The sequence below is a fragment of the Branchiostoma floridae genome, unplaced genomic scaffold, assembly GCF_000003815.2.
Source record: "Branchiostoma floridae strain S238N-H82 unplaced genomic scaffold, Bfl_VNyyK Sc7u5tJ_1514, whole genome shotgun sequence".
NCBI classification, from domain to species: domain Eukaryota; kingdom Metazoa; phylum Chordata; class Leptocardii; order Amphioxiformes; family Branchiostomatidae; genus Branchiostoma; species Branchiostoma floridae.
In genome coordinates, this window is record NW_023365738.1 from 19791 (window position 1) to 44150 (window position 24360).

The window sequence follows — 24360 nt, forward strand, 5'->3', positions numbered from 1 at the left end:
ATATATTTTTTCAGCAAATAATCTCAAAAGGCAATGGAAATAGACGTTTATTTAAACATTTTTATGAGAAAATACCAGGTAGTTACAATTTGTAAGAGATAATAATCTAGTTATTCTTGATCCAGTCATACGGTCCGCCATCTTGATTTTTTCCCGATGATTCCATGCCCCATCAAATCAGGAAAATTTATTTATATTCAATTATAGAAAGTATTCTAGATAACATAAGATTTAGCAATTTTCGACAAACGGTTGTCATAGACATAGCAACAACAAAATACGGAAATCTTCCAAAACTTAGTAAAATTGTCACCGACTAAATTTTAGGAAAACTCAAATCAAATTTAGACGCTGTAACGTAAGCCGTTCGGGCGTTATGCGACATGAAGGTTTGCGCAGGCCTCAAAAGCCCCCCCCCCCCACACACACACACAATTATATGGAATGAAATTAATTGTATTGCAACAATGTTTACATCCTCTTTACCTGCAACGATTTAGCTAAGTCGTCAAAAGTGCCTCCCAAGGGCAAAATATCGGTGGTGTGACATGACCTCTGGGTTCTAAGTCAAACACTCTGGGGTTAATGACCGCCACACGACCCCATATTTGCCTTGGTTTGAATATTAACGGACGACAGTAAGTCAACACGGGTCCTACATTTAATATACTGAGGAAAGACCCTAACGGACCTAAGTAATCATTTTCACCTAAGTGAAGTGAGTAATATTTGTTGTAATGAATTGGTCCAGACAATTCAGAGGACCCAAACCCTAAACCTCCAGATTCAGGGCCAGATACAATACAAAAAACCAACAGCGATGCCACTGTTATTATAACAAATTTAAAGTTCATACATTTAACTGGGGATCTACGTAATCTTTCCTATAACTTGTATATTTGCGCCTCATCCATTTTAAAAGGAAAGGAAGGAAACCAACACAGATATGTATTTTAAAGATGCTTTATTTGTTTCTTGAGTCTTGAGTATATGAGCGGAAATAGCTGCGTGAGTAACGCACTTTTCTTCCTCTATGGGAATCAACTACTAAACGTTTTCTATAAGACGAAATGAAGAAAATGGTAGAAGTCAGCTTCCATCGTGTTTCCGATCAGGCAGATGTCACGTTAGGAGGAGAGGTGTCTTTAAAAAAAAGTAACAACGATTAATTAACATTACTAGTGTTGTTTTAGATTTCTGCAACCTATCTATTTCCAAAGCAGTTCAACAAAGTAAATTCGTGTACTAGGGGAAAGGTACTGTCTGGCCATATAGGTTTGACATTTTACGTGCGTTATTAGGCCTTTTGTCAGCTTCCAATAATGTACATCAGGACGTGAGGTAGTAAAAATTAACGTCTAAAACAGTACCCAAAAAAAACGCCTCTGCTTGAAGAGTAGATGAAGAGTACGTATACATTTTTACATTTTGGAGGATTGCACTTATTCAAAGTATTACAAACATGCACCAAAAACCATTTGCTCAATCAACTTGATACTAGTTTGTAAACAGCCATGCGTTTAAGATAATGTCTATGAGTATTTCTTACCATCGCACTTGGTGACAAGATCGGACCAGATGACTTTCTCCTGGGAGTAGCAGTACACCCCGAGGCGGCCTCCGCGGAGAGACGCGTCCTGAATGTCACCTGAGTCCACCACAAGGTGGCTACCTTCGTACAGGTGGAACCTGGAGGGACAGAGATAGAGGGATCAGACTTTAGAACGTCACCTGAGTCCACCACAAGGCGGCTGCCTTCGTACAGGTTGAACCTGGAGGGACAGAGATAGAGGGATCAGACTTTAGAACGTCACCTGAGTCCACCAAAAGGGGGCTGCCTTCGTACAGGTGGAACCTGGAGGGACAGAGATAGAGGGATCAGACTTTAGAACGTCACCTGAGTCCACCACAAGGCTGCTGCCTTCGTACACGTGGAACCTGGAGGGACAGAGATAGAGGGATCAGACTTTAGAACGTCACCTGAGTCCACCACAAGGCTGCTGCCTTCGTACGCGTGGAACCTGGAGGGACAGAGATAGAGGGATCTGACTTTAGAACGTCACCTGAGTCCACCACAAGGCTGCTGCCTTCGTACGCGTGGAACCTGGAGAGACAGAGACCGCAGGAATCAGAGTTTTTGCCCTCCCCATTCTGATTGTGGTTCGCTCAGTGACTATATGCTTTTAATTCATTTTGCCATGTTTGCCTTCATTTTGTGCATAGCATACGATACGTTATAATAATACATAATTAACTGTAAATACTCAAGGTTTAAAGTGTACAACAATTGAACAGTGGAGTGTGTTTTAGTCCGTGCCAGGCCTAGTCTCGTGTTCTCTTGCGAGATCGAGACTAGGCCATTCTCCGTGATCAAGATGTGCTGTTAGACATAAAAAAATTGGAGGTACGTACTTTACTTTTAAAACCGTCATTATTGGAAGAAAATTGGTAGCAGACGATAATCAAATTGAAAAGCAATATCTACCTGATGAGTCCGATGTCCACTCGGTGCTTCAGCTCCCAGCGGTAGGCGGTGCTGTAGCGCCACACTACTTTCTTAGGATCCTCCCACAGCAGCTTGGTCTGTGGTAAGATGAACAATTATGTTGTCAGACGCATTGACTGTCAATTTAAATCTGTTCTGAATAAACTGCTCAACAAGTCAATTTCTACTTTGGTAAGCTTGAATTGAATTGCGTGGCAGCAGGTCTGTTTATTGAAGACTGCTGAATGAGAAGAGAGTGGGAAAAAAGAAATTTAGTTTAATGTCGGTTTTCAGACTGTGACAGAGATTGGAGGCCCGCGACTTGTTAAGTATGGTATGACCATGAAATTCTAAGATGCCCTTTTACATTCTGTAGGAATGAATAATGCCAAAGCTTACCTGACCCGTCACCTCCAAACCATTCCAGAGAGCCAGTTTCAAGTCCCTACCCGGTCCTGTTGTAGAGTTCACCAACTAAAAGCAAACATAAAGTTAACAAAATGTTGAATAAGCTGGATAATTTTTAAGCTAGTCGCTCACTAACTCATCCTCATTCGCTCTGAATATGATCGTGTGAGTGAGCGACTAGCTTAACAATTATCGACAAGTCATTGCTTGATGATTGAAATGAACACGGGATAAGTTCTCACATACGGTAAACTACATTTTCATAACAAAACAGTTGGTTGCAACATAGTTTGTTCGAAACAAGTTACTACATGTAGCTACACCTACTGCTCCCTTGACAAGCGATAGAACAATAACTGCTTTCATAGAAACAGATCCGTACCTTCAGCTGCACCCCCGCCTGTCCTCCGTCGATGTCCCCTTGTTGTTTCCAGGACACAAGGTAGAAGCGGGAGTTTCTCTGGTAGCTGAAGACGAACCCCACAAAGTCGTCATCTCTCTGGGTGTTGACGAAGAAAGTTCCACTGTAGTCCAAGTTGCCGAAGTAGTCCGGACCTGTAACCGAAATTGCGTTATATTATTCTATGATCGAACTTTGTCTGTCTGTGGTGAAAGATTCAGATATTTTGCACAGCCAAATCAAAAATACTACGTTATGAAGATATGATTCTTATATATATGTATAAACTGTTTTATGCATTACGTACCGAGCACGAGGCCTGGGTCACTGTTCACATTCTGAACTATTTCGGCTCCCTGTAACATTCATCAAATGTTCGTCTCAGCGTCATGCAGTAAAATACGGTGCCAAAGAACAATCAACAATGAATCTTTTCATCACCTGGTCCTCGTTTCACACAAAAGTGAAGTACACCTGAAATCTTTGTTGGTGTTGACCAAGATTTGGATTGAATATATACAGCTAAAACTATGTCTCTAATAATTGTTCTTGTAAGTTAGCTCCAGAAGAAGGTTCCTGGTGTGTTAGGGTTATTATGCTCAGTCACGTTTTTTAAACGTGAATTAAACGATAAACATTTTGTTGATACCTCATTAAGGAACTCCCAGACCGGAGGGTCACTGCCGGAACTTCCGGCCAGGTTCACGGTTTGGTAGTTCCTGAAGTCCGTGCGGGCGATGACCTCACTCTCAGGACACACGTCATCAACGTCAGGCACGCCGTCCATGTCATAGTCATCTGTACAGGCATCACCTACGCCATCTCCTGAAACAATACATTTATAGTTGCATTTTATCCTGTATTCTAAACTGTACAGGGGGAACTTACAATACTGCATTGCAATGAACTATTTATACATAATCTAGTACAAGTCTTCTCACCGTCGAAATCTGTATTGTCCGGGTTGGGAACGAGGCGACAGTTGTCAACATCATCCAATATTGTGTCCCCATCGTCGTCATCGTCACAAAGGTCCCCTGCAACAAACAGACAAGTAACACGTTACTTAGTTAATGTTTTTATTTTAATGGTAAAGTATTTTCTACCAAGGAGATACTACACCAGTGTCATTCAAGTGATCAAAAGAGTTGCATGGGTGCACTGTATACAATTGACTACCATGTTGGTCTTTTTGTTTGGTTCACATTTGTGTCGTATGTTAAGATTTCAACTACCAATTTATTTGCATTCCTCCTTCTTCACAGCCTTTAAAAAACATTAGTTCCCATGACCATCTGTGATGAAGACATGTGGACTTTCAATTTGATATAAAACTGGTTGCTTGTGAGGAATTTCTCATAATGTAGATTACTTGTACCTGCTCCGTCCTTGTCGGTATCAAGTTGCTGACTGTTGGGGATGTCAGGGCAGTTGTCCAAGGAGTTTGGAACCCCATCAGCATCGCTTTTGGAGATTAAAATGGAAGAACATTATGGTAGACGTAAGTAAAGAGAGAAAAGTTTAAGATTTAGCTGAACGGGTCAGTTTTATAAGGTAAATCGATTAACGTTAAATCAAAATGATATAAACGTAAATACCTGTCAGCATTGTCTGTGCAAGAATCACCGATAGAATCCTGATTCAGATCAAACTGTAAAGAAATAATGAAACACATTTACTGATTTCACGTATAGAGAGATTGCAACTTACTACTTCCAGAAGTTTGTAGTATATCTATAGTCAACATATCAAAGGCAGTCAACAATTTGTTTATTTACATTTGCATTTACCATATTTTGGGAATCAATATGACTGACTTACCTGATCCACATTTGCGACAGTTGGACAGTTGTCACAAACATCTCCGACCCCGTCTCCGTCTGAATCTTCCTGTTGGGCATTGGTCACGAATGGACAGTTGTCTTGGTTGTCAATAATCCCTGCCAACATATACATGCATGATCTGTATTGGTAAGGAAATTCCTTTAAAACTTTGTTATATCTAAAACATAACATACCCTAAATCGTAGTTTGAAGATATCACGTTCTTGTTTGTCCACGTTTAAAAATGTCATCTTTTTAAAAGAATCAGTGATTGTAGTAAAAAAAGTGCAAAAGTGGATCAAGACGAGCTCAGTTCAAATACGTTATTGGTTGATGTCATTGATATGATTCTTCATTTATTGCAGGATCCATGTCAAGACGTGATGACATAACACTAAAGCACGTATCTTATGATAGAGTTGCCTACAAATACATTGCAAAAGGGCATTGCCGCAAGTTCAGACAAGCAAGCTCGCGATTGGCAAAACAATGTAAGAGAGAGCACATGCTTCCAAAACTCATGGAATTAAAAAAAAAAAAGAAATTCAACTACTGGTAAATTGTAAACTTCTTGTAAAGGTACCTGACAAACAAACATTACGGGAATCAAACGTACCGTCACTATCGGCATCACTGTCGCACACATCGCCCACATCGTCCCCATCAGTGTCCCGTTGGTCAGTGTTGATGTTCATGGGACAGTTGTCACACACGTCACCTACTCCATCTCCGTCACTGTCAGTCTGGTTCACGTTCACAGTCAGTGGGCAGTTGTCCTATGGAGAAAGGGGTGGCAACAACAAAAACAAAGATGTGGTTAACTTCTATGAGAAAAAAAAGTTCATGTCATCGCCCTACCTTCACAACGACAACTTAAGAAGAATTTATGAATAACTTTTATTATTTTACTTCTACGCATACCTGAAAAAATATTAGAATCCGGATTTATGCATTTCTAGAGGAATCCATCCTGTTAGAAAAATAATGGAGAATTCAACATTCGAGGCCTGGATTTTGCAACCTACAAGCCTAATATACCTATTCAGTCCCAACAAAATATATATTTTTTCTTCGCCGATATACGTTGATGTTTAAGTAATGCAAAATAATCATGATATGATAAGGTTTCTGATGAGACTTTTTATGACTATCACAACAAGCCTTTGACTTACAATGTTCCTAACGTTATTCATAGCATTGACTGTTATAGATACCAGAACATTAGCATCATCATTATCATCATCAACATTGAGGAATCCATCGTTGTCCATGTCGTCATCGCAGGCGTTTCCAATCTCATCCCCGTCTGCATCGTCCTGACCGCTGTTAGGGATTCCCGGGCAGTTGTCCTATTACAACGGGAGAACGACATATTCAGCCTACATCATAATAAAACATTTACTCAACGACTGATACTAGTATTGGAAATACGGGCTTGCATGTTGATTCTTAGGTGTGTGGGCCCTAACCCAATTCCCAAATCACCATCTAGGTCGTGAACTAAATTTTAGCTAGTGCCAATTGTGTTGGGCGGAGTTAACTGGTACCATGGTCCGACTTGGCAATGGTCAGATTCGTCTTGTTTTCCAAGTCACTTTCAGAGACATAAAACTATATCATTTGGCCAATCAGGTCTAACAGGATATACTTGAGTTTAAAAAAACGTTATCATATAGATTCAGATATGACATTCAACTCGGTAAAACTTTATTGGATGCTATCTGAAACAAAATTCTTTATCCACCTGCTAACTTTGTATAATATACTGATAAAGACTTTTAGATAAGAAATTTAGAAAAAAATAAGTGAATGCAACAGTTTATGAGCTGAAATAGGTTCAACATGACATACGATACGTACCTTCTTACACCTCGTGCCATTGCAAGGTAGGGACACGTCTGGATAGCCGTCTTGGTCACTGTCAAGTCCACAGGTAAGTCCGTCCTGGGAGCCCGCCCAGCCAACTTCACACTGAAATGAAAATATTCAATCAACTTAATTGGACATTGTTTTATCTTTTGGTCGTAGCTGTTGATAGCAGTAGAAATGTATTTACATTGACGGTTTGGATTCTATTGCACTGATCGTTCTAAAATCTATTTGGCTCTTACCTTGCAAGTCAGCTGTCCCTTTACGTGGACGCAACTGGAGCACAGATCGTCCTTGCCCAGGCAGACTAAAGGGTTTTCAAGAAGTGTGTTAGTAATAGTATCTATCTACTAGTATCTAACTCCATCAGCAGATTGAACGAAGAAACCATAAATGAAAACAGTTTTTGTGGTATAGAATTTGCCATAAGTGTAACCACTGCATGAAATCTAATCTTTTAGCATATCTGAAATCAACAATCAGACAAAAATACAACCTGCCATATGGTTTAAGATATGGTTAAAGACTGGATTTCGTTCAGTGAACGATTATCCTTACCTGACACACATTGGGCCTCCTCCTTTGCTCCAGGAAACACGGACCAGGTGTTGACAGGACAGGGTTTGCAGGCGGTCTGTACCGGCTGGTTCTGGTACTCACCAACAGGGCAGTACTCACACGTGTCCGTCGTCAGGTCATGGAACGTGCCGGGTGGACAGTCAACTGAAATGAAGTTTTACATATTTGTTGATGTGTACATTACAGCTATAGCGTTATATTTTCATTAGACATATGGTAACATGCTAGATTTTTTAAAGGACGTAACTATTGTTAGAATTATTCTAAACATGTATTAGTTGTTTTTTTTTCAAAGCAAAACATACACGTGGCAGCTATGGTGTTTCTAAATGAAAAATATGTTATGTTGTTTAACCCAACATGAAGGTTGAGATATAAGAAATAAGGTTCTTAATCATACAAATTATTGCTAAAATTGCTACAAGTGTATTCAAATCACACTAAAACATTAGAATGCGATAAAAACTTACGACAATACGCCTCGAAGCTGTCTTGAAAACTCAGTTGTCCCTCGGTGCAGTTGAGGTCAAACTCAGCGAACCCCATGTCAAATGTGTCCACGGTGGCTTGTTGTCCGTTGATGATCATGTCAAACTGCTGGCTTGCAACCTTGTCGTCGATTTCAAAGTAGACGTCGTCGAGGGCATAAATGAGGTCATATTGTTCATTTTGGGTAATATTTTCTGGCGCAAGCGAGCTGATCGCAACAACCGTGAACCTTACTGTGAAGCCATTTGCAGATCTTTTGGATTTTGAGATGAAGTAGGGCCCTCTTCTTGAAGCTATATGTCTGGTTGTCCCCCCACACTCGACTTCAATGTCCTGCAGCCCAATTGAGATTGTTCCACCTGGCTGTGCGGATTGCAGCTGGCTGAAGAGCTGTTGGAAGTTGGAGCTGATTTCAGCTGTGCTGCTGGAACAGTCAGTGCCAGAGAAGTAGTGAACCGCTCCTACCGCGTGGGGGCGTCCTGGACGGTAACTCCCTGTGGTACATTCGATTGCAACATCAGCTTTAAATGTGCTATCTTTCAACCTATGTCCACATATGACCTGCAGAAGCTACACTTGTCAAACAGTTGTCCTACCCCAACCCTACTACCTATTATCACACATTACTTGGCGGTTGGTTTAGCCGACTGCACAATGTGTATTATACTACTAGGACAGTGCAAATATAATATTTACTACGATAAAGGTCTACAGAAGAATGAAGTTATTTCATTTTTCGGGTGTACTTGACGAAAATCAGTTCTAACGAGGCATTTTCATGTTTATTTGCTATATCACTGACATTTTCTTTCATATATGAAATCTAATATTATCGAAAATATCTTTCATAATAAAATATTAAAAAATTACGCTAATTTCATAGCGTCATCAGCCAAAATTTAAAATTGCGAACCATATGACCAGATCCAAAAACATTAGATTGGCAACAAAAGTCGTGACAAACATTATTATTCTGTTATTATCAGTTACTGTATCATTTGTGTGGCATACATACTCGACGTTTACTGGGAATACACTATTTTCATGGTTCCAGCCAATATAGTTAAATTGATGACGTCATAATAACGTCATGTTAGGGCCTGATTACGTCAAACTTCTTTAAGTCTTTAAATATCATGTCTTCATAATTATCGCAAAATTTGGTGGATATAAGATAAGTCTTCTTCAATTTTTAAGTTTTTGGTCACAGGTTTAACTGTAAGTAAATGGAACTAACTTATTCCAACAAAACAAATACTAACCCGTACAGTCTGGCCAAGGACTATTCTGACCTTCCACAAGAGTAGAGTCAGCAAACCAGCCCCCATCGGCCCTGCACGTGTACGCCTGGGCAGGTGCTACAGCGAATTCCTTGTCTTCATGACAGAAGACAGTACAGAACATGGCTGATGTTGCGTCATCCGTCACTGAGCAGGCTTTGCCACCGTCTAGGGGAGGGTCGTAATCTTCGCTGCAGGGTTCTAGGTAGTAAGTGATCATGAAAGGTAGTTACGTGACGAACTACGTAATATAATTTTTTCTAGAAAAGACAGTGAAAAATTTACACATATATGTATCAATCCAAGATAGATTACTTTGTATAAAATACAATGCTTCGTTTTCGTAATATGAAGTAGAAGAAAGAGGAATCGAATGGATTTCTTTACATTATTTTGAAATCTGTTATATATAGGGTCACTTGGACTCTCGATCACACTAGACAACATGAGAAGCCTAGACAAATGCCTATACTATTTTACTACATGAATAAAAGAAGCCATCTACGTCATAGCTTTACACCTATCTCTAAACAGAGACGGAGGGCACCATTGGCTTTTTGTAACTTATAATCCACAGATCACAGAGTCAGGTGTGTTATCTTATTAACGTGACGTCACAGAAGCAGTGGATTGAACTTAATCCAGGATGTTATAAAACCTATTGATGGTTCATAGCGTTGCTTGCTAAACTCACCCGTTTGGCATTGCTCTCCCTTGAAGCCAGGTGGGCACACACACGAGTAGGTATCATTGCCATCGATACATGTGCCACCGTTTTCGCAGGCTTCTGGGAAGCAGTAGTCTATATCTAATAGTGATACGCGTGCACATGTAAGAATGAGAGGCGGAAAATTGTTGTGAATAAATATTTACATTCTTGCTCTTCCTTCTGCACATAAACGACTTGGCAGACCTGCCCTGTTTAAGTAGGTGGTTATATATATGGTTACAACTATATATATATATATATATATATATATATATATATATATATATATATATATATATATATATATATATGGTTACAACTGGTTAAAAAGGCAAACACCTTGCAAGAATGGACATATCCACTCGAAAATTTACTTCGCATTAAATCACCCTTGAGGAATATTGAGTTACAAAAAATATTAACCTTCATGTTAGAATGTAGCCCTCCATTTGTACCACGTGTAAAATAAGTTCAAAGATACTTCCACTCAAAGAAATTTGAATTTTGAATCATTATGTAGTTGTTGTTATGTGTTGAAACCAAGTCTACCGGTTCATTGAATTAACGATCCCCAACCCTAGTTAATATAGTAACGTGTGAACAGGAGCTGTCCCAAAACACTTCTGTAAATCACCCTATGGTCAAACAGGTGAAATGTAATAATCAAACAAGCCTCAGTTAAAGATTTTTGATTAAAAATGCCAAAGGAAAAGAAACATTTGATAGGTGTGTCCACACGGTTGTGATGACAGCCACCGTTGTTCAATGGTTCACTCGTTCATGTCTACCTTTTGCAATAAGAGAATTGATAGTTATTACCTTCATTAAAAACGTTATATATGTCTGTATGTTTTCGCGACGCCTTAGGGGCCATCCTAATGGTATAGTATTGTGTATTGTACAAGAATTTTCCACAGGAATGCTACTCCACGGGTATATTTGGAATGTTCATCCACAGTTAAATCTCTACTGTTAGGAGTTGTACCTTTGGAACTGAAATGTCCGTTGTGGCACTCGTCCAAGAAAACTGGGCAGTTGTAGATAGGGAAACGATTGATCACATTTCGTTTTCTTGGATGTTACTATAGATCTTTAACCATGCTGATACTTTGCTACTGACATTTTCCTGATGCAATTACATAAGAACACGGCGGTTAGTTGCAAGGGAGGGTATAAGGTACCTAAGTTCCAACCCCACCCCTCGAACCTAAAGTAGCTGGAACATCTTCCAAAAGACTAGGAAAATGACCCCTCGCAAGCTTTATCTCAAAATCAAATGAAAAATAGCTATGTTTATACCTCAAATCTTACCGCGTATGTGTGCTGCATAGTCTTGTCTCATTTTTTATGTTACCTTCACAGAAGGTACATATTGTTTTTGGTTTGTTTCTTCTTCTTCTTCTTCTTCTTCTTTTCCGCACAAATAAAAAACATGAATATCTCCGAAACTAGACCTTGGAATATCTCGTAATTCAGCAAGCTGGTAGGTCTGCACGTAAGACACTGAACCCTGGTCATTTGGTCCCCTAAAGATACCAAAAAATGATTTTATGGGGCAAAAAAGGGTGAAAAAAACTAGCAATTTTAACACAAAATCGAACTTTCGAGCCCCCATAGAACGTTAGAACTAGGCTCCAAGGATCCGGGGTCAACGACCGGTAGCTGTAGAACCCGCCCGGGAGTTATGGAACGTGACTTCGAACGAGGTCAACGACCGCTGCTACGTAACACGGAAGTGGCCGCCCGTCAAATGATGACTTCATCTTGCTTTGGACGGCCTGAATTGAGGCAGAAGCCGTCCTCAGAATGACTTGTGGAATTCATTTTGCCAAGAAGTAATAAAAGATAGCTTTGACTTTATTTTGCCGAATATCGGCACCCTTTGCAGGTAGAATGCGCCGACACAATATTGAAATTTAATGCCCCCAAAGTATCAAAACGTGTCTCGGTCTGGGTCTATATCGAGTTAATTTTAAGTATTTGTTTCGATGCTTTTCTTGATTTTGTTTTAAACGTTTTGCAATCTGCATGCACAAGTTTTACTCTGAGCCTTCCAAACATTGTTCAAATTCTATGTTGTGTTTGAGTTACGTCAAATCGAGAACACACACGGTGTGTAGTTCGCCAGCACTAGTCTGCCACTTGTGCTTTCGTGATTCTGTAAAAGTCGAGGTTGAGTTGTGTGCTCACGCGATAATTTGGCGAACAAACGTGTTCAGAGAGAATACTAGTAGAATCTTCTCAGACAGGCCTACAACTGTGGTAACGTTACGTGTATGTGGTAACGTAGGGATTTCTTCGGATGTCTCCTGACATGATAAGTAACTGGCGTATCATCTTCATAATGTAGCGAGACATGTTCGTTTTTATCCACGGTACTGAATAGGAAACCAAGTTCATGCATAGAGCTGTCGTCTAAATAAAACACGGATTGGTGTCACGGTTGTAGTTAACCGATTTTTGAGTCAACAAGAACATTTGAGCAAAAACAAAAAACAAAAAATTATGACTACGTTATATTAGACGCAAGGTCACTGCGTGTTGCCGGCTGTTAACGTTACATTAAAAAAAAAGCATGCATAACGATCGTCATACAATTTTACGCCTGAGACATAAAGGTATGTGAAGCACAAGGGTGGAGTTGATGAATTTATTTCGCTATTAAACTGACCTGATCAAACAAGATTAACTGAAGCGTGGAACGCCCTCCCCATCTTAGGCTATAGGTCACGGTCATTCCGTTCACCTTGTTGTTCATCATGTAAGTTACCACAGCGCTGCGTTGGTCCCCAGCAAACGAAGTCTGGACTCTGGGAAAATTACAATTTATCTACGTACAGCTTTATACACGGTGGGAGTGTATAAAGCCACAGCACAAATCCTCAGGCACAAATCAGCAGAAGTCTACTCGAAAGTTCAGTGTAGCAGAAACCTAACCCCTTGAACTTTGCATGATTGACAGGCGGACGGGTTTGAAGTGTGCCGACTGCGGTATGTATTGAAAATGAGGGCAAAAACAAACTACGTACATCAAACGTAAATCAAAATTGTTTGCTAAAAATAAAAGAAATTTGTGAAATATTGATTGCGGGCTCTGAAAAAAATGATTGGGCCGTTCAAAGTATGAATGAATTTACACAGATTGACTGTGACAGGAAGCATAGCGAGCACGGTGGCGCGTACTGTGAAGATCAAGTGCAGTGTGCAGGGGTTGCCATATCAATTTCTGGCGTGAGACGGTGGCAACTGCTGAGTGAATGAATAGAATAGATTTGTGGCATTTTTAGCGATTACGCTAACCAGCTATTTCTGTGAATTTGTGCGATTTACAGTTGTTGGTAACGGGAGGTGCCCTCACATTTCACGCCCAGAACTCATGGTGCTCCATCGCTACTTGGCAGGTCAAATTTTGATGAATGGATTTTTAACAAATGCGCATTAATAAGGTTCATGATCCCTTCGCGCTCCACGTTACAAGCGGCAAACTCTGTGAGACGTTTTGTGAATGTACCTCCCGATTTTGTGGCATGCTGGACAGTGTGCCGTAACTTGGTGCGCTTGTTTTACTTTTGCTTCAGAAGTTAGTGATGAATTAAAGTAGACAGAAATAAGAATTCAATTCTATAATATCTTAGCTTCTTTTGACATTTAAACTTTGACTGTATGAATTTTTTGTCTTATGTCACGAGAAACGGGTTTTATGCACTATTTGCGACGGTCCTACTAGTAAGAAAATCATTACGAAAAAACAACACCGCCTACATCAACAAATTTTCGTGTACTTTTTGGAAAATATATCTTCGAAATCTCTCTATCAAGTTTCAGTTTAATTGACGGTCAGCCTAAAGGAGGTACAGCACGCCTGACATCTGTAGAAATTTATATTTTATAAGCAACTTATTTTCCACGTTTTATGAAAGAACGCATTACAAGCATGTGATGTCCGAGCGGATTGCATGAGACTATTTTGAAAGACATTTAAATTCACAAAGATTTTCGATTTTTTTGTTACTTCTGTAGTAGCAATAACTGATAGTTAATCAGATGAAAATGACAACAAAAAGTCAGCGCTAGCACGATGCGACCGCGTGACCGGAACACTGGTAGGGGGAGGGGCGCCGACCGGCCGCGGGTTTGACCGGTTGTTCTCTCTCGCCGCCGGCGGACGTTAGGAATTGAAAGCACGACTGCACCGTCCGAAATAAGATTTTTGCAGACTTTGTCTATATTTACGCGCCGAGTTTGTCCGTCAACAATGACGGAAAGCGCAAGATTTCACGTATTCTTGTGTTATCAACTGATCTTCGCGACGCGCGCTCCGCGCCAAGTCGAATACTTGTGAATTTTTTCCGAGTGATTCAAAACTTTTTTTTTTTTTAAACATATGAATATGTTGAAGGAAACCAGTTTTATCCATGGCCCTCTCCCAAGCCAAGACAGTTCTCCTTTTCCCTCCCCCAAGCCGACAAAAAAGTTCCTAGGCCCTCCCCCAGACGACAAGCTTTCCCACGATTATGTCGTCGAGTAAACCCTGTTGACGACCGTCAAAAGTGTAGAACCTTTGTGGACAGACTGCCCAGTGCCCATGTGGTTGGTAGCTATGCAACTGAGATATGAGGATGATGAGAACCGCTGTTTAGAATAAAATGGGACACTGTGTTTATTATTCAAGATACGTAACGTTACAGATAAAAAAATATTGAAATTCATTCGTCTCTTCTTGATCCCTTCTTGATTATCCTGTATCATCTAAATCAGGTAGAAATGCTAGGCTAGACCATGTGTGAAGGTAACATTCTGTATTTGCTTGCAAATATTACCTTTCTAGTTTCTAAAAAAGTTGCCTAGTTGGTTAATTTAGAAAGAGTGTGCGTGGGCAAAGAAAACAAATACCATACATAAAATCGTATTGAATTTGACCGAAAATCCCAATCTTTTATATTATATACATGATGACTGTAAGACCAAAGTTTCTGTCTTGGTGATTTCTACTTCAAACTATTTTACAGCTAAGAATAGGTTTAAAAATCACACTAAAAGACCCGTAATTCAAAGTTACCTCCATATCTTAAAAATTCCTAAGACATCAATCTGGAGGTATTAGTTTCGGTGGAAACGGTAGATAACCCCCAATTGAACGCCTGTTCTGTTCGATTACGTCAGATCAAACACGGTTCGGGTTCTAAAACACAAGATAGAAGTCTGCGAATTTTTGGGCCAAATTTAGCATCGTCAAATATGTCAAACCTTCCTTCTTATCCTGCAATTGATATAAAAATTCAGTGTAGTGACGATGTCCTATATACAAATTACTAATATATTTGTCCACTCATATAAGTAAGTAGCTTTCGGAGAATATTGAGATCTTATAAGTCTTTAAACCATAAAATTCCTCTGCAGTCAATCATGTTTTAAATAGGCGGGTGCAATCTTTAATCTTTGAAAATGGTGACAGCATTGAAAAAATGGTATAAAATGTCTTTCTTACTGATTTTTAGGCCTTTACTCACCTTCGCAGTTCCTTAAACCAGACAGCTCGTATCCAGGCTGACAGGTGCAGTTGTAGCTACCCACGGTATTTACACAGTTGTGGTAGCATTCATCGGTGTTAGTTTCGCATTCGTCGATGTCTTAATTAGAATGAATGGTAGATTAGACTCATGATGATGTTTTAGGCAAGATATTGACGGTTATTCTCTCAAGATAACTGGGACAATTTTATACCATATTATGTTTAGATACAGATACGAGAACAGATCCGAACCTGTATGCCGTAATCTTTGTTATGCGACACGAGAGATTTTTAAGGTCTTTTACGGTCCTTGCCAACATTCTTTTCGAATAACGCCAGGAAAACCTACGCTAGAGCCATCAAATTTGATGAGTTTTCCTTAAATTCAGTTGGCAACAATGTTACAAAGTTTGGAAAATTTTCCCTTTTTTTAGTGTTGACATGGAAACCGTTTGTTAGCAGGCATTTTTGACAAAAAATCGTTAATTTAAGTTCTAATAATGTATTTTTCACGTTTATTTGCTTAATTACTGTTATGCTCTTACAGAAAAATTCTTGAATATCTTTCATATTTTAATATGAATAAATCATGCTAAATTGATGAGGTCAAAATCCAAGATGGCTGACCATGCCTGTGACCAAATGAAATATAACTAGACTTTTATCCCTAACAATTTGTACCTACCTGGTATGTTTTCATCAACAAATGTTTTAGTTTATGATATGGCTGAAATGTAATCAAACCTAACCTGCCATCTCAGCCCTACCCACTGCAATCCCGTCACACAATTTTACATCGTACAATTCAAATACACCCGCCGTTGTGCAAGCGATATGCCTACAAACGTACGCTATGTCTATAATTGATAATAAAACAATGCATAAAATGTACAATGTACAAACCTGTTTCGCAGTCGACACCGGTCCATCCTTGGGCACAGTTACATTCGTACATATTGATCTGGTCCTGACAGATTCCGTCATGATGGCATGGGTTACTTTCACACTCGTTGATTTCTAACACAGAAAAAGATACAAACGTTACATGCCAGGTTAAACATAGATCTATGTTACATTAAAATTAGTTTTAGTAAGGCGACGTATGCCTTATGCATATGGGTTTAGAAATACGATTCGTAAAATATCATTCCATTTTATGTTAAACGATATTGATAGTGAACTAGAAGCAATTAGAATAGTTGGAATGCAAACATTTTCAATCTTTAAAGATGGTTACAGCATTAAACTGTAAGGGTCTAGAATGGTTCCATTAAAGATGTGCAAGCCTTGCCCACCTACGCAACTCTTTGGCCTTAAGATATCAGGCAGGTACCCAGGCCGACAGGTACAGCGGTAGCTACCCACGGTGTTCACGCAGTTGTGGTGACATTCATGGGTGTCTGAACTCTTACATTCGTTGAAGTCTTGGTTAGAATGAAATGTAGATTAGACTCATGATAATAAAACGTCCTTTCAGTTTTCCCCTGCTTCAAAAATTAATGTTAATTGGTTTTTACGTATCCGAGTAGGATTAAATTTCTATTTCTTTTGTTTAATGAGATTGATAGTGAACTTAAAAATAAGTATGTTGACAAGAGCTTTGTTACTAAGTTGTACATTGATTGGTATTCTGACCTTCTTGGCAAATAGAGCTATGAGCTAGATAGCAGGCCTCGTCATCAAAGCCCCAACCGCCCACGTTCTTCCATAAGCCGCAATACTGATTTCCCCAAAGATTATTTGGTTCGTTCCAGTGCCAGTTCGGGGCATTACTTCCGGAAGCAGAAGTACCGTCCCACCATGTCCATCGTCCTGATCTCTGAAATGACGTTAAAATCTTCTAAAATAACCATTTGATGGCACTTTCAGACAAATTTGAAAAATTCTTGCATTGCGACATGATATTCCTCTTGTACACTATAACTGTTACAATGGAACTATAGGGGTGGAGCATTCAATTTGATACAAAAAAAAGCAATTGTGTGATTGACCATGTGAAAATCCCGAATAAAAGAGAATGTACTTTAATTTGATCTTCTCCACAATAAAAAGTTCATGCGAATGCCCGCAGGGATGCCGATGGAGAAGGCAAAATCTTTGTTGAGGGTGTTAGATAATTCTAACTCTTCCCATAGAGCTGTATGTAATTCATTGCACAATTACAAGGGGATTTCGTAACAAAGTCCTGAGATGTCCTACGACATCCAATGCTCCCTTTTTATATTATGGTGGAGCTTCAATAACACTGTCAATTCGTAAGTCAATTTCGTTGTCATTTACTATTATTCTTTTGAATTTAATAGCGATTGAAATAATTCCACGAATGCTTCTATATTTACTCGACGTCTCAATGCATATGGCCTTATGGCCGTTATTTCCTAAACTGTCGGGATTAAACTACGACTAAAATCTTGCCGTAGCTGGAATAATTTGACTTCACAAGCCTCACAAGACATCTTTAGTATGGGAACAAAACAACACAAGGGATGGTGTACAAGGGAGACAGATAGTATCGTACTACAGTAACGTTTAAAACACGTTACTTCTAGTTTTAAACATAGACTGCTAACCAATTTGAAAACGCTATTTCTAAGAGTGAGGCTTACCTTTTTTAGTCCACTCCAGAAGTGAGTGTGATAGCCGACAACGTTAGATTTGAGGAAATTCCTGATACCACTGTTTTTTAAGTCTGCAAGACGGCCACCATCACTCTCGCATTTGCTACTTGCGGAATTCCACGACCGGACAGGGTCTCTATTAGCCCAATAGTCCCAGCCACCATATCGAGCTGCACTACCTAATGTTAGAAATATGATTCAATTGACATATGATTAGGCATCCGAGTCCATTTCTAGACAAACAGAGTCCGTTATGTAATGATTTACACATTCTATTTTGTCAAATTGCCCAGAGAAAATATTGTGTTTCTGGTTACCCAAATAACCCTAGTAACAACCAAACAATTTATGTACAGCCGTTCGGCTTGCTTATATTCTTATTTGTCATTTATTATACTACGTTACTATAGTAAATCACCAAGTATTGAGACTCTTTGCTCTGTAGAAAATCAGACTTGAATAAATATAATTGTACAGGTCAAAAATATTGATATATGTTATCATGTCGTAAATTCTTTAACGAATGTTACGTTTTTTTTTATTGTTGATCCATCATACATGTACACCATGAGGCGGTGTACGGGGTATGCAATACAAACAACATTTTGAACATGTCTCCAAACTCGGGTCTCATCGATTAGTGTTACATATATATATATATGTTATTTTAAGTATTTACATCATATATTTGCAGTTATTCAATTCATATTAGGCCATGTGCAATGTCATAAAAGTATCACTTGACAACAAATTCACTAAAACTTCAAATAACGGAGAAGGTCCAGAAAGAGCATTGTCAAATATCAAATATTACAGTTTAAAATGTATATCACTTTAGTTATCATAGTGTCCAAAAAATGCCAAACTTTTGAAGACTTTGACATATTGATGAAAAGATGCTACCACTTAAACTGTTACAAAAGAAATGCTTCTTTTGCGATTTCAATTTGTACCGTTATCTAATCTTCATTTATTCAGAACAAGTACATTTACGTTTATTTTCGTCACGGTGGCAAGAAAATAATCGATGATGGCGTATAAGTTTCCTTACCTGTGCTGATTCCCCAGAGAAAGAGGACCATCAACAATGCCATGGCTGTCCGCATACTGTCCGCAAACTTCAAAACATGTTTAATTTCATCACTTTAGATATAAATAAGCTCATTTCATTTTGAAAGTTCAAAAGATCATCCAGAGGCTGTCTGGGTTCATGGTGTGAGAATTACATCTATGGGCTCAAGGCATGGAATCAGTGTACCCAAAGTTTGATAAAGTGACTCTAGAGACAATTTTGTGCCATTAGTCACCGTCTTGTATATAAATGATCTTACATACTACTTTGAGAATGCAAGTAAATGCCAATATTGTTGCGTACTATCTCTGCAAATGCCTCACGTTGGAATATGGCATTGCAGAACTCTTTACCTAGTGAACATTAAGTGGAGGCACTGTGGAGGTACGGGGGCACATTTGCGCTACTTTAGCCACTTTCGTCTTGCACTCACGCTGACGCGTTGCGTCTCGTCTTCTTCTTCTTCTTTTTCTTCTTTTTCTCCTGCCAAATCTTAAAATGGATTCAACTTTTTCATCTTTGGGCCAAGTGACCTGATATTTAGCATGAAGGTAGAGATAGCAAATACCCCTGGCTAGTTTTTCAAAAATCATTTTATGTCGTTTTATTTGGGGGGGGGGGGCATTTTTAGACCAAAAATATACATTTGGGCCCCCTTGCCCTGGTATTACAACCTAATGACATGAACGTTGGCACAGAGGTGCATTGGACAAATGCCCACTGGACGCCATCTTCCAGTTTTGGAATGCATCACTTCAGAAATGAGTTATTTTGTAATTTTTGGCCATTTTTAACGTAGAAACTAGAGAGGCAACATTTTCGTGAAAATGCAGAATGTTTCCCAGCCGTTTTAACGGTTCACTAGGTAAAGAGTTTTGCAATGCCATATTCCAACGTGAGGCATTTGCAGAGATAAATTTTCATCGTAGCAACATTTTTGATCACCCCCTCCCTCTTGCCGCGGCACGGATACTGTGGTTATATACATTCAAAAGCAAGCTCTGGATCTTTACCAAAACATGCCCACAAATGCGGAACAGAAAGTCCCAAGATTTTGGCGGGTTTTGATGTTCTGGTCGCAGGACAAATGTATTGTTTATATGAGATGGCTGTTTAAAAGGGAAAAAAATGCAATTGAATTTTTTTTCCTCCGCGGCCTCGAACCCGGAGCCACGGTTTATGATTCTATTCATTTAAACAGCGGGAAAATGCAGAACAAAGAGTTCGAAATGTGGATTTTGATGTTGTGGTTTCAAGACAAAAGTACTCTTATATTAAATGGATGTTTAAACAGGAAAAAAAGGAGAACTGAAAAAAGTCTCCGTCCTCGGACTCGAACCCGGGTCGATCCAGCAACAAAAGCTTTTTAGAAATTAATATCTTGGCTTTTTAGAAATATTCTAGAAGTTATAACAGGTATACAAATGTATTGCATAGCAGGAACAGGTTCGTTCATAATTTCCAAGATTCTAAGGTTCAATTTTCTGAAGATAATGTTATTGTGTGAAAAGTTAGCGATCTCGTTCGTTCCACCTTCCTGGTGCGCCTGCTTGGTGGCCGATTGCCTGACACATGTCGTCCCGGCCCAGGCTTTTCGCTGCCACAATGAAACCTCGATGCCGAGTGCCATTGTGTGTCCTGTGCGTTGATAGGTTCACCGCAAGAAAGTAAGAATTTCAGCCAATCAAAAAGCTGGAAACGTGGACTGCATGTTACAGCTTTCCAGTTTTGATTGGATCTGCTTGGAATTGGATCTGGCTGGTTTTAATTGGATCTGGATCGGGGATCTTTTTTTCATTTTTGGACTAGAAATATAGAGTTTTGGCTTCTATGCATTTGTAATGAAAGGACCGAATCTGTATAATGCGTACGGTATGCGCCCACAGAGCTCCATTCACTAGTATGGTGTACATTACTTAGAAAGTGTTAAATTTTGCATTATTTTGGACATTTCTTTCTGTATGTTCCGACGTACAATTCCATGATCAGCAGCTATTGCAAACGAAATTAAGACAAAGCTACCACCCCCTTCCAGACAGTATGTTGTTGTTAACACCAAAGTCGATCAAGTTTAAATTGTGATGGTCTAAGAGTGGCAACAGTTGCCAAGTGGAACATTTAAAATGTGCCAAAGGGAGTGGTGGTGGCACCATATACACTATATTAAAGCTAAACTGGATATGCATATGGAAACAAATTCAGTGACTTACAACTTCGGGAGAGAGAGAGCGGCCCAAACTGTAAACCAGAATTCCTACCTGGATTAATAATTTACTTTCCTCTTATATAATCTGCTTTACTCAATTTGAACTGAGAATTAGGGGACACAGACACAGAGTAGCACAAAAACCTATAAGGTAACAAGAGCACACCTTTTTGATAACGGTTACCAACTGGGATATTGAATGGTTGCCGGAGGGATTGATGGCGGCACCAGATGTAAAGACAGTTAAAGCAAGCGGTGACATGCACATACACCCCTTGCACGTTCTGTTGTTTTCTTTAATTTGCTGTATTTATTATTGTTTTTTTAAAGTGCAAAATAAAATAAAATCAATCATGCACAAATCCTGTGACTTACAACTTCGGGACTCTGCACAACCCACAAAAAGGACCGTCCATCGAGGAGCTTCCCGAAGTGTATACCAGAATTCCTACCAGGGTGAAGATTTTACTATCTTCTGCTATTACCTGGTTAACTCAAACTGAACTGAGAACTAGGGGACACAACCTTAGAGTGACAAAAAAGCATATAAGGTAACAAGAGAGCACCTTCTTTTTCATAAAGTTTACCAACAGGAATATCAAGAATTTGCCAGAAGGCTTGGTGGCGGCATCAAATTATAGCAAGCACATGCACAAATCCAGTGACTTACAACTACAGGACTCTCTCTCTATATATAGACAGCCCACAAAGACAAAAATGACACGCGTCAAATAGCAGGCCCTAATGGAAAACAATTCCTACCTGCATGAAGATTTTCATATCTTCTACTATAGATATAGTATGTACATGTAGTAAATTGTACCCAAATTGAACTAAGAAGAAGGGGACACAGCCTAAGAGTGGCAAAAACACCCATATGTTAACAAGAGAGCACCTTTCTTGATAACGGTTGCCAACAGGAATATAAAATAATTGCCAGAAGGATTGGTGAAGGCACCAAATGTGAACACGGTTAAAGCCAGACTTGATAAGGACATGGCACAAAATCAGTGACTTACAATTACGGAACACCGGACATCCCACAAAGCCAGAAACGACTGTACATCTAAGAGTGGCCCAAACTGTATATATACCAGAATTTCTACCTGGATAAAGCATTTACTATATTCTAACTATGACCTGCTTTGCCCCAACATAGAGTAAAACAATGCAATGTTACATTTCTACATTTAACAATGTGACATATATAACTTATAACGATGTTGAATGATAGAACTTTTCTTACCTCACTTCCTTGCAGACGTTGTCGAAGACCGTATCGCGTGGCTCTCACCGAGCCTCCTGTTGTTGGAGCAAAACGGCGCTCACTTATACTCATCAGAAGTGTAAAACATACAGGGAAATGTCATCCGACGGGAAATGGTATGTTTGTCCATGTCTTTAACCATATTCGCAAAGAACTTGCCTTTTTCGTGCTCAAAAGCTGAGTTAACTTTGCAAGCACTTAACAGCCCAAGCTGTTTGAATTACATTGTCTAGTTGTCAAGCATAAACTTGACTACGCTGCATGATATGAGATGGATATACATGTACATGTAATTCTTAAATATGTAGCATCCAGGAGGACTGAATCTGTTTAAATAATCTGGAAATCAAATGCACCTACTTACTGGACATCACATATGCTGCCACTGCTTCTATTGCATAGAATTTAATAGTTAAATGTTAAATTTCAACTAGCGGTAAGCATTTCGCAAGTTGTTCCATAATATGCAATGATATGACATGGTCCAGATGTTTGCGTATTATTAATATTAAGAAATGTCATCGGATATTTACATACATTTTGGGTATCAAGTACATGGTCACTACCGTCCTGGTATTCAATAAAAACTAACTCATGAGTGATGTTTACTAAACTGTTGTAGAATGTAAGATTATATGTCAGGATCCAGATGTTTGCAATATAGAATATTACAAATGTTTTTATAATATGAAGTTTCATCCTGTATGTTAGCATACGGCTACTACCATCCTAGTATGCAATATAATTCAACCTTTGAGCATTGTTTACAAACCAGTTGTGGACATGTAGCTATATGACATAATCAGGATATTTGCAATACAAAAAGGTTACAAATTGTTTTATAATCTGTACCTACGTCCTAGGTATCAAGTATGGGGCTCTTGTCGTCTTTGAATTCAATAAAACCTAATCTTTGAGCAGTGTTTACAAACCTATTGTGGAATTTGTAACGATATAATAGATGTTTGCAATACAGAAAGGTTACAAATGTTTTGTATCAATTATGTGTACCTACGTCTTCACTCTTGGGTATCAAGTATGGGGCCTTGGTATAATATTTACAATGAAATTGAACGTTCTACTGGTGTTTGCAAACCTTTTGTAGAATGTGCAATTACATGAATATGTTTGGAATAGAGGGGGTTGCAGAGTGCATGTTTAACAAATGGGCATACGTCCTGGATATCCGTTTCGATAAATTGCTTAAATTTTGTGAATGTTGTACGTGATATTTACCTTTAATACCCTGAACATCTTTAAAACTTCTGTTATCAGTCCCTATGATGCAGAAGAATGTAAGAGATCCACGAACATGTCGGTACTTGTCGTTAAAGATATAGGTACATACAATATGACGATATAGCAGTGATCTTTAGCATAGAGAAGTCTATTTATTCCAAAATATCCAGCTCGGTGGGAGCCAAAGAACAGTTTCAGGAGTCAAGTCGTGGTTAGCGTTCATTAAGCTATCGCACTGAGATATGATAGGACCCAGTGTGTGCGTGTTGATAAATGTTATCTGACATTTTATCCACGTCTTGGGTATCAATATGGCCAATGTCATCATGCTTTACAATAAAAACTAACTCTTGAGAGATATTTGCCAAACTATTGTAGAAAGCATGATGATATGTCAGAATCC

General features: G+C 39.1%; 1 protein-coding gene across 1 annotated transcript; it reads right to left on the reverse strand.

The window, feature by feature from the left end:
- Positions 1-949: 949 nt before the first annotated feature.
- Positions 950-9554, reverse strand: LOC118407973 (cartilage oligomeric matrix protein-like). The gene is made up of 18 exons (XM_035808577.1): positions 9347-9554; positions 8036-8548; positions 7545-7709; positions 7229-7293; positions 6978-7088; positions 6332-6466; positions 5734-5893; positions 5115-5233; positions 4892-4944; positions 4672-4757; positions 4235-4330; positions 3943-4118; positions 3601-3649; positions 3276-3448; positions 2885-2959; positions 2486-2583; positions 1550-1689; positions 950-1143 (listed from the first exon to the last, which is right to left on the reverse strand). The coding sequence occupies exons 1-18, from the start codon at positions 9552-9554 to the stop codon at positions 1112-1114; spliced, it is 2454 nt and encodes an 817-aa protein (XP_035664470.1). The 3' UTR covers positions 950-1111.
- Positions 9555-24360: the final 14806 nt, after the last annotated feature.

Bases quoted from the DNA above. Each gene is read 5' to 3' on its own strand.
- LOC118407973 (XM_035808577.1), bottom strand. From the start codon at position 9,554: ATGATCACTTACTACCTAGAACCCTGCAGCGAAGATTACGACCCTCCC. The intron at 7,294-7,544 runs GTAAGGATAATC...AAAACCCTTTAG, and splicing joins GGAGGCCCAATGTGTGTCAG to TCTGCCTGGGCAAGGACGAT. The intron at 2,960-3,275 runs GTACGGATCTGT...GTTTGCTTTTAG, and splicing joins AGGCGGGGGTGCAGCTGAAG to TTGGTGAACTCTACAACAGG.